At 37.4% G+C, this 12,045-nt stretch overlaps 1 protein-coding gene across 3 annotated transcripts in view; it reads left to right on the forward strand.

The window, feature by feature from the left end:
- mybl2b (v-myb avian myeloblastosis viral oncogene homolog-like 2b) overlaps positions 1-7,082 on the forward strand; it is a 54,374-nt gene extending 47,292 nt beyond the window's left edge. For all 3 annotated transcript variants that reach the window (XM_072556388.1, XM_072556390.1, XM_072556389.1), the window contains exon 15: positions 233-7,082. In XM_072556388.1, coding sequence (XP_072412489.1) covers positions 233-358 — 126 coding nt within the window. In that variant the 3' untranslated portion in view covers positions 359-7,082. The remainder of the gene's footprint in view (positions 1-232) is intronic.
- The last annotated feature ends 4,963 nt before the right edge of the window (positions 7,083-12,045 follow it).

Below are 12,045 nucleotides of genomic sequence, written 5' to 3' on the forward strand. Positions count from 1 at the left end.
TCCATATGGCATGCATTTATCAGCTGGAAAATGGGGGAAGGGTTTAAAAGGATGTATATAGATTATAGGCATTTTGACACAATCTCATGCGTTGCATTCTATGATACATTTCAGCCTTCAGTATTTTAAAGTTCTTTGATGAGAATAATGTACTTGAAAAGTAACTTGCATAGTTGGAACTCAAGCATGTTTTGTTCATGGCAATAAAAATATTTTCTGTTATTGTTTGCAGATGAGTAGTGCTTGGGAAACAGTAGCCTATGGAAGAACAAAAGATCAGCTTATAATGACTGAGAAAGCCAGAAAGTACTTAAAGGCATTCAAAACAACTCACACCTCTAGGACTTTGATTTTGTAATGTGTCCAACAGCTTTGAACATTGTGCTTGGATGACTCTTTCAATGGAAAGATTTAGTTTGTGGAACACAGACGAAACAATCATGGATTTATAAAACTGATGCTTTAGCAATTTTTTTTTTGAGTCAAAACAGTAGATCGTAGTGGAGGGCAATATTGTCCTAACCGAGGACATCTAATTTTGTAAAGCCAATTTACATACTGCATTACTGATTTGGAAACTTCAAGTCATAAGAACATGACCAATTGTAGACTTTACTTTTATAACAAAAATAATTATTAATTTAATATTAACCATCTAACTTTTTTCACTGGAAAGCTTCAATGTGGAACAGTTACTTGCACTGACAAAATTGTGCTTAGGTAATTGAGAAGAGTTCTCTAATAATGTCTTATCACATTTGTCAATGTAACTATGTTCAATTAGCTCTTCAAATTGAAGGTGCACTTTTTGCTGCTTGTAGCATAAAATCAAGAGTGAAAGCTCTTATTTGTTCCAACAACAGCATGAATTAACTTTGCTTCTCCAGTTGCAATATTCTCGTGTTATAGCTCTGGCATGACAAAAGATGTGCAGCATTTAATGCAGAAGAATGTTTTCACTGGAACAAAGCTACTGTTTATAACTCCAATACTAGTTAATATGACAGTCTGCTTCCAAGGTAACTCAGTTGATCTTTCACAAAGTATCGATTTTTATCATCACCTAATTCTCCCAAGTCTGTTATGAAGCTAGTTATGATTATTCAAATAACAAGTGTAGAAAACTTGTTCCATTCACAGTCTATTTTTCATAATTTGCACCATTCCAACATTTAAAGTACTGAGCATTGCTGGAATGTGATAATATGTCATTTGAGATCCTTCTGTCCCATATCATTGGTCTCTGTTCCCATCAGGGAATTGAAGGTGATCATTTTAAATCCTAAAAGCAGTAACTCCAATGCCAAAGGATACATAACTGATCATTTAGGACTCTGATATAAAATTTGACATGGTTACGATAGAAATTGTGGAAAAGTTGTCACAGTTCTCTCTCAGTTATTGAGGTGCAAGAATTTTGCCGAAACTGCAGTGATGAGTTATGCATGAAATTCTGAAATATATTTCTCTGGCCTTCCAGGTCTCAAATATAAATGTTGACTGTAGTATGCAGAAGGATGGAATGCTTAATAACCTAATGACATTAATACTCATCAATTTCCTTCAGAATCAAACAACTTAGGTTCTAACTGGAAGTCTTTCATTCAGTTTCCCAATTTGTGTAAGGTCATGTAACTGCGTGATTTTTATCCTAGCAATGTTCCTTTTCCTGTCTCTCTTGTCACCTATCCATCCCTCCCATGCACATAAGATGCACATGGTTCGTATAATTTTATGTCAATTTAGTCCCTACTTTCTCCAAAGAGCAGCCTGCATATCTGTTATATCACTGGTACCTAATTTAAGTTTGACCTTTAAGGTTCAAAAGGAAAGACATTTGAGTGGACCTTTGAAACTGCTGCAAACAATCTGAATCATGTTTTGTACGTTTATTTCAACATTCTTCTATGTAAAATAGATGGGATAGATTTGAGTTTCACAGTTGATTAGAACTTAAATTGTTTTAAATTATTTTCCTTTGTGTCCTACCAATTGGAATTCCAACATTGTTAATTTAGTAGGTAGAATGAAAAGCAGCCAGTTGCTCCCTTATCTCCTGGATAGAGATTTTGGGAGTTTGCTTTTTTTTTGTTGCGGAAGAAGTATTTGATAGTAGTAACATATGAACATGTATACTTAATAAACTGCTTCAGTGCTTCTTTAGAACAATAGAGAGAATTTTTATTGATAATGTTAATACCTTATTTTAATCAAGCCAAATTTTCATGGCTTGAAAGTCCAATTGCACTTGGTTGAAAAAACCCTTTGGACTAAGTAACCAGGTTAAAAACATAATAAGCATTAAAAGAATGTGATTTTTAAACAAAATGACTTAAAAATATCAGTTTTATAATCTGCACTCATATTTGCAGATCAATAAAAGAATAGTATTTTATACTGTGCGAAGGCAGTGTTAATTTATTGGCAGACAGTCTGTGATAGAGACATTGGCATGTGGATTGCTCCAGTTAGATGAAACAATGGTCCCTTTACATCCCATCTTTGGTTCTGCACAGCATGAGTTGACAAAATGGATGGGAAATTTTATCAGTTTTGAGTAGGTTTTCCATATCTACAAAAATATTCCTTGATATTTGCATATTGATAGTGATGCCAGTCCAAGTGCTCATTTGAGATTCCAGTCAGCATTTAAGGAAGACAGACACATTTGCACTGCAGCACTATATCATGGTGATCTAGATTGCCAGTATTGTGAGAATCAATATTCATTGAATGACTTATGTAGTTGATTTCAGTTTTAATGATGCCAGGTATGCTCAAGTGGTTGGTAGTATCATATAATTGTCTCTTAAGCCCAGCTCTCAAACATTCTTTTTGGGTTCGGTAAGAAACACCTTTGATGGGACAAGGTCTCATCTCTTATTCTTTGCATATTTGCAGTATGTAAATGATACAACACTATGCTTGAATCTACAGTCGCATATGCAAATTTCCTTGTCTTCGAACGTTTCGCGTGTACTCCATTCTCCTTTTTGAAATGGAGTACCCATTGATGTGCTAGTTGAGAAATCTGCTTTTGTTCTCTGCTACCAATCACAAAGCTATCGGCAATCATTATTCACAATGGCAATCTTTATATTGCATGGCTATAAGGTTGGTTTCATTGGCAACCGCAAATGAAGCCCAAGTCACTTGCTCATCTTGCAAACTTGAAGTTGAAATGGGGTGCTGTGAGATAATGGGTACCCTGATTGAATCTTTTCTTACTATCCAGCAAACTAAACATTGGGCCTAATACAACTATTTTTGGTCCTGAAAAGTGTCTCATTTATATTAGGCTAGCTTGGAAGGCTAAGCTATCTAAAAAATAAAATGAAGCTTCTGTTTACCACTAACAAGTTGCTGATTCGAAGAAAAAATATGTTCTGCCTTCCGCACTAAATGATTGTGTATGCAATTCAGTGCTGGATGAAATGCTATGTACATCCCAAAAAGTGGTGGATCACATCAAAGAACAAATCATTTCGGCTTCTTGCAATGAACAAGGTAACAACAGGACCCATATGGGCTTATAAAATTCAGAAGTATCCAACCTTAGATGTGATTCTTCCATTGCATAACAAATTGCTAAATAATCCTTCTTGTGCTAAGGAAAACCATTTTAGGATTGTTGGGCTCATTCTAGCACAATTGCATGTGCAAGAGGTTACATATATTAAAACTTGCTGTTTGCAGACAGAACATGTGTACACACTGCCTCTGAAATCTCAACTGTTGTTACTAGTTCATTCCTCAAGGTAATACCTGATCAATCTGAGTCAACAGGACTAGTTTAAATTTAAACGAGCTTGGCAGTTAAACATAGTCATTTGTGTAACTGGTGCATTCTTCATGGCAATGTCTGTACCATCAGTATGGGCTTCTTCGACAGTATAAAATGTCATTCTCCATTATGTTGGTACTCTTATGAATGTTCTGTTGAGTGCAAACTGACAGAATGTCTCATCAACAATACTCAAATTCTGTACTATCAAATGATTTGAACGCATTCAGTACATAGTGTAGACTGAAAAGGTATATTGAATTTTAAAATGAAACAAGTTTACTATTCCTATATTACTGTTGGTGAAATGCATACAAATTTCATCATTTAAATATTCAACCTTTTAAGAAATAAGGCTATTTCAACATCTTTCAGCCAGGCACCTAATGCAATTGAATTTGAATGCCTTGATTGAACATGGTAGGGTAATGAGTTCTGAAATTGGGTAGGTTGCATCGGGGCTTTTGCAAAAATGGTTTAAGTATTAGTTCTTGTGTGCCAGTGCATTTGTGATTGAAATTCAGAGACTTTAATTTACCCTGTTGTATATTGTAACAGAATCAAAATCCTGAAGTCCAATTTAACATCTAAAGACACAAATTTTACTGGCAGGGCAGACCAGTAGGCAAAATGTTGATGTTGTGCAAACCTATTTTGATTTTGTACAGTTTGAGATTTCTCTTAAGAACTCACATAAGTTGAGCCTTCTCATACTATACCACCTTGAGAATGAGTGACTAATTGCAATCAAAGTAAACTTTACATAATCATGTTCATTATGCACACATTATGCAGTCTTTAGTTTCATGTGCATAACTGCTGCTCTAATTTTATGCTGTGATTAAGACTTTTGTGCTGAAATTATTTCAGAACAAATTTGATAATCTTTAAATGTGTTCAGTTTTTCAACTGGTATTTATAAAAAAGTTGTCTTCAATTACATTAAAGTTATTATGAATAGCTAATGAAAGAAAATCAATAGATTTTCATATTTATGTAAAGATTGTGTCTTTAAATCACTTCATGACAGCCAAGTTTATTTCAGTTTTGTTTAAAGTATCATATTACAAGAAGTGCTGAATTGCTTGTTATTTTTGAAGAATTGAGTTAAATTAACTTCCTGAACATAGCTTTTGCTAGATTGAGTTCTTGCATGCCTCCTAATAGTTTTGGCAGATTTGTTGTAGGAGTTTGTGTTTGAATCATCATAGGAAGCATTCTCATCTTTTGATTTTATATTTAAACTAAGTCCTTTGCTAAATAACTTGTATAAAAATATTATACTTTAGAAAATTACAACCTGCAAACATTCAGCGTACACAAGTTCATTTTGAAACCTGTTGTACAGGGAATCCCCAGCTTCTGTTGCGACACTATCGATTTCTCACAGAAACTCAGCACCCATGGGCCAATCAAACCTGGAACATTCTTTGCCATAATGGACGTTTCAGCACTCTGTACCAGCATCCCCCACAATGACGGCATTGCGGCAACAGCCACAGTACTCAACACCAACAACTGCCAATCTCCGAACACTGTCCTACAATTAATCTGCTTTAACCTCAATCACAACCTCTTCACCTTTGATAACCAGTTCTTCACCCAGATACATGGAACAGCCATGGGGACCAAATTTGCATCTCAATATGCCAACATCTTCACGCACAGGTTCGAACAAGACTTCTTCTCTACGCAGGACCCTCAATCAACACTAGACACCAAGTACATTGATGACATTTTCTTCCTCTGGACCCATGGCAAGGAATCACTGGGAAAATTACACAGTGATATCAACAAGTTTCATCCCACCAATCAAATTCCCCATGGACTACTCTCTACTATCTGTTTCATTCTTGGACACATGCATCTCCATCAAGGATGGGCACCTCAGCAACTCACTCTACTGCAAACCTACAGATAACCTCACATTACTACACTCCTCCAGCTTCCACCCAAAACTTATTAAAACAGCCATTCCCTATGGACAAGCCCTACACATAAACCGGATCTGTTCAGACGAGGAGGAATGTGCCGGGCACCTGAAAGTTCTCCGGGATGCCTTCATAAGAACAGGATACAATGCTCAACTCATTGACTACCAGTTCCGATGTGCCACAGCAAGTAACCGTAATGACCTCAGGAGACACATGTGCTGCAACCGACAGGGTACCCTTCGTTATCCAGTACTTCCCAGAAGCTGAAAAACAACGCCATGTTCTTTGCAGCCTGCAGTACATTATCACTGAGGGTGAGCATCTTGCCAAGACCTTCCCCATTAAACAACCACTGAACCTCAAACAAATCAATGTTTGTAGCAAACTGCCTGGCCTTCAGAATAACTCCATACAACCCTGTCACGGTAGGTGCTGCAAGACATGTCAGAGTGTGGACATGAATACCACCATTACATGTGGGGACACCACCTGCCATGTATATGGCAGGTACTCATGCGACTCAGCCAACATTGCCTATCTCATACACTGCAGGCAAGGATGCCCTGAGGCATGGTACATTTGGTGAAATGGCAATGGATGAATGGGCACCGTATAACAATCGACAAGACAGGAGTGTTTCAGTTCAACCTCAGACCTTTGGGTGACCATCTTCTAAGGTGGACTTAGCTATCAACCCCTGCTGCCTATCCCTAAGTTTGGTACCCATTGGGAGGGCCTCAACTGGGACTTTGGGATAATGTAACACTACAGGTGACCCCATTACACTCTAGACCCCATTGCACTCCTACAGACACACTCCCACATGCACCCTCTCACAGACTTAGACCCCTTTACATTCATTCTCTCTCTCTCACTCACTCACTCACTCACCTCACTCACTCACTCACTCACTCACTCACTCACACACTCACACACTCACACACACACACACGCGCAAACATGTTTGTGGGGTGAATTTGTACTTGGAGTTACATTGTACTTTGCTCAAAAATTGCATGAATCCAGTTTCTGTTCATTCATTTTTTAGATTAGAATCCATCTAAACATTATGGCACAGACAGCAGCACACGGGGTTAACACCAACACATTATCTGGGCTGACGCAAATTGTTAAAGTTCACCTGAGAATGTACCTTTTTAAAAAGGTTCTGTGATTTACATATGAAAGAAACTAGCATGGTCATTCTAACAGATGAGAGATTTGACAAACAATCAAGGTATTTTTCAATGTATAATTTCAGTTGCATCAAATTCTATGTCTAACAATTGTGTACTCCACAACTACCTGATGACGGAGCAACGCTCCAAAAGCTAGTGCTTCCAATTAAACCCGTTTGACTATAACCTGGTGTGATTTTTAACTTTGTTCATTAGCGGATACTGCAAAGCCACACTTGGCTATGGAAGTGCTCTCCCTAGTGTACGTTTTCTGCTCTTCGTACCGTGTTGCAAATGTGAAATTTTTAATGAGATTTTGATTTGGGCCATCCCTTTAATTCAAGGTGGAATGGAGCAGTAAAGAGAGCCATGTAAGCAGCCATGACTTCTGCCAATGTGCCTGTGTCAGGCTTGATTACTATTGTGATTTGCTGAGAGCCCAGCTGCTCTGGGTTATAAATGTAAACATTCAGCACCTTTTTAACTGAACAAACAGACTCTCTCTTTGCGTTTTTTCACAGAAAGCAAGCGGGGGAGGTCTTTGAGACAAAGATTGTAACTGGTGTGGTCAGTGAAAAGGACAAAACTCCTGATCCTCTCTGAGCTACCAGGCAAATGTGTAGGAGAAATCACTCTGGAAGATTTGCCCTGGTGCGATTTGGGAGAAGTCACTGGATTGCTGGTGGTCTGTTTAAGAATTCTCAAAATTATACCTCTTAAGAAACCAGGAGACTGAGCCCATTAGGAGCTGACACTTTCTGCACTGTTTTTCTCATTAATGTTATGATGAAATGAGTTTACTATACCTTTTTAAGAGTTAAAAGCTAGTAATGACAGCACCAATGTAATATGTGCTCCAGCTACTAGGGTAGCTAGTTGTCTGGAAACAGATTGGCTGAATTCTAATCAGTTTAAGTTATAGCCTGAAATCAAGTTTGAATTGATTATATTGACGATCTTAAAAACCAATGACACAATCTGATGCTTTGACTGGAGGAAATTGAACAGTTGGGAGGAGAACTGCCACCAGATGAACAGCTGTAGACTGCCAGTCAGAACTGTCCAGGGAAGGAGTTCGCACAGAGAGAAACCTCTCCACTGACCCGGGGAGCAAATCTACCAATGAAGATCAAAGATGATTCGGCCCTGAGCTTGTTTTAAAATTTAAATTTTTCTGTAAATTATAATTGGGAGTTTTATCGGGCGAGTATTATAGAAGGGAAGGTAACTGATAGGTTAGAGTAAGGAATTGTAAATATTGGTTAGTTAATTATTCTCAGTTATACTTTAAGAAATAAAGTTGTTACTTTAACTTTAACTAGTTCTTGGCCTATCGAATTTTCAGATTACTGCACAGGATAAATCTTTTCTCAGCTGGGTTAAAACAAGCAGGAGGGTTTACCCCATGTCGTAACATTAGGATCAATCAGTTGCAAAGTATGCCGTTTGGACTGCATGTTTAATGTTTTTAGTTGATTTTGTTTGTATTCTGTTATAGTAAAGTCTCCATTTAAAATCTCAACATGAATTTCCTCAAGTTCACTAGGAATTCAAAACTCTTAAAGTTATCTACAGCGATTGAAACTCTACCTTCAGTATTTCCAAATGGTGCTCAAAATGGAGTATCAATTTATCAGTTGAAGAAGAGCCCCAAGAAGATGTATGCTTGCACATATTAAGCCTGATGCTATGAGACCTCCTGAAATATGCAGTTAATGTTGAAGACCTCCAGGGCCACTCCTTCCTGACTAATCCATTCTGCCTGTCACGTCCTATGGGTCTGTCCTACTGGTGGGACAGTACATACTCTGGGATGGTGCTTGAGAACTCTGGGACATTGGCTATAAGGTGTGATTCTATGAGTATGACCATATCAGGCTGTTGATTGATTAGTCCTTATAAGAGCTATCCATATTTGCTACATGTTCTTGAATATTAATGATAAGACTTTGCAGGATTGATTGAATAGATTGCCTTCATTATCAGTGCCCAGAGCCCTGCAAGTGGTCTGACTGACTTTATTATTGAAACCTTTCTGTAGTAGTCGTTACCAAGATAGATGCTGCCAATGTTATAGCAACCAGGAGGTAGTTGAGATACTAGGTGGACTAAAAATGAATGACCACGACTACTAGAAAAGCTGCTTTACTTAATGCTGACAAAGCATGAGGACTAATTGGATGCATCCAAAGGTAATGAAACTAGGGTAGAAATTGCAGATGCACTGACCATAATTTTCCAAAGCCTCTATGCACAGATTGGTGCATGCTGTATCCATATTCAAAGATGGTCCAAGGGAAAATTAAATAACTACAGAAAAGCTAGTTTAACCTTGGTTAGGAGGAGTTAGTCACTCGATCAAGTGTGGATTAGTTAAGTGCTTACTAAAGGCAAAATTGTGATCAATCCAAGATTTTTTAACTGAGATAATATGGAAAATGGTTGATTGCAACTTGATGTTTTGGTAGGATGAATGGGAAGAGGCAATTTAAATCAAAAGGTACAATTCTAAAGGGGTGCAGAATCAAAGTCATTGAATGTGGTCGGCAGATTGAGAAGTTAGATATTTTTAAAAGTCCCACAAGATCCTAGGTTTCATAAATGGAGGCATAGACTACAAAAGTGAAACTTACGTTGAACCTTTTTTATATAATATTTGGTTTGGCCTGCATAGGAGTACTGTTCAATTCCAGGTACCACACTTTGGGACGGATATGCAGGGGTTATGAGAAGGTGCAAGGAAGTTTTAATCTGAATAGTTTTGGGACTTGAGTGGCTTCAATCGCATGGATAGATTGGAGAAGCTGGCATTCACTAAAAGTGACATGAGAAAAATGATTTTAAAACATGATTGGGCACAAATTGTTACATGCTGCTAGAAAAGATGGTGGAGATGATTTTAATTGTGACTTTTGAAAGAGATTTTGATAAATGCCTGAAGAGGGAAATCAAATTGCAAAACAATATACCCTTTCTTCAAAGAAAAGCAGCCAAAGAGTTGAATTTGCTGAATTGTCCTTGCAGGGAGTTGGTGCAAATTTAACAAGTCCGGTGGCCTCCTGTGCTGCAACAGTTCTGATTTTAATGGAACACTAGAACCTGTCCCTTAATACAAACACTTTTGATGAAATACTCACTCTGTATTCAAGAAATTTACATTTGTATTGCCAAGAAAATTGGCAGGAATTGGTTCCTGTATAGGAGGATTATATTGCAACTGGATTCATTTCATCACCCATCAATCCATATTCTAGCCAATAATGTCACATAATTGGCCTTTATCCAATTCCAGATGCTTTATTAACAGAAGGTAGTTTGGTAATACTGACTCACTTTTAGTCTTGGATTAAAATTATTTTCTTAAGATACAGCTGTACAGAGTAAATCAGTAAATTGAATGATCAATTCAAAAATTCTATCTTTGAATAAGTACATTTAGTGCATGCAGTTTTTTTTTAACTAAGAACATAGTCATTTTATAACTACCCAAACTTTAAACTAAAGCATTGCAAAAATTGCAGAATGATGCAATTCTGTTTTTGAAAGTAAGTGATTTGTACATTGAAGCATTAGGTATTCTGATGCATTTACAAATATTTAACTCTACAGATGTATTGCATGTGGCAGTGGGACATTATTCGGTACTTCTAGAAATTATTCTGTTTGCTTCATGTTAAATAAACTGTCATGAGGGTTGACAGGCTGAAATTAAAGTAGTTTTTGAAAAATGGATGCCACTCAATTCCCCTCCCTTGTTTGCTTTCAGGGGGAAACACTGGCTCTTTCATAAACTTGCTTTATTTTTAAATCATCTCTACCACCAAATACACACACTCAGGTACTTTGCCAGAGAAGTATAACCAAGAAAAGACCTTGAGATTCTTTGGATCTGAAATGGAAATGCTCAATGAAACCTGAAGTGTACAATCTCAAAATCCAGTTGCCTCCAACCTTTGAAGGACAGTGCAGTGACAGTTTATTGCTAATCATGTATCAGCAAACCACTGTTGTGTCTGGTATAGTCTTCATTCAAGAACTTGCACATCTTCCTTTTGAAGGTTGAAAGTGAACCCATGTCATCCACTTTCTAGAATAGTGTTTAAATTTACATTTAATAATGTTTGCTAAAGGATTTCCAGTAGATACAAATATTTCAAGTCCCACTGTTTCCAAATTACCAATTTACTGAACTTAATCCCTCCACCATTTTGAAGCCTTCATTATGTCCTTGTTCTATAAAATACATAACTTATTGTCTAGATCAGTGTGTTTATTTCACTTTTTCCCTTCACAAAAAAAGCCTTTAGTTCCCGTGTTTGGTCAATGTTATCACAGAATCTCACAGACAGAATGAGATCATTCAGCCCATTCATGTCTGTGCTGGCTCTTTCAAAGAGCAATCTGATTGTAGACCTTTACTCTGTAGAGAAAAGAATTTTACAAAACAGTTTTCCTTTACAAATATTTTCAAATTTCAAAAGAGCTGTCTGGTTGACTGTTTGAAGAACTGGCAAATGAAATTGAATGCAAAGGTTGTGGAATGATACATTTTGGGTCTTGTTTTAGCAGGAAGCCTGAGGACAGGCAATATAAAGTAAAAGATGCAATTCTAAAAGGATGCAGAAGCTGCAGGACCTGAAAAACCATACGTACGAATCACTGGACTTGGCAAAGCAGACTGAAAAATGTTTAATGAAGCAAGAAGTTTTAAGCAGGCAGTGGCTAGACTGTGTTGGTGAGAAATTCAATTAAGACATTGAAAAGATAAAGGTAGTTACCTGAAGATGGGTAAATTACAGGGCCCCAAGGGAAAGGTGGAAGTGAGAGATCATGAGTTTCTCTTGCAGACAGCTAACATGGACACAAGTTTAATTCTCCCCTCCTCTGCTATTTATGATTCTGTTTTCCATACCCTTTTGAAAATTAACTTGAAAATGTCAGTACTACCATAGAGTCATAGAGATGTACAGTACCTTTAGCAAACAGACCCTTCGGTCCAACTCATCCATACCGACCAGATATCCCAATCCAATCTAGACCCACCTGCTAGCACCTGGCCCATATCCCTCCAAACTCTTCCTATTCATATACCCATCCAAATACCTTATAAATGTTGCAATTGTACTAGCCCCACCACTTCCTCTGGCAG

Source organism: Chiloscyllium punctatum, chromosome 37 (genome assembly GCF_047496795.1).
Source record: "Chiloscyllium punctatum isolate Juve2018m chromosome 37, sChiPun1.3, whole genome shotgun sequence".
In the NCBI taxonomy this organism is placed as follows: Eukaryota; Metazoa; Chordata; class Chondrichthyes; order Orectolobiformes; family Hemiscylliidae; genus Chiloscyllium; species Chiloscyllium punctatum.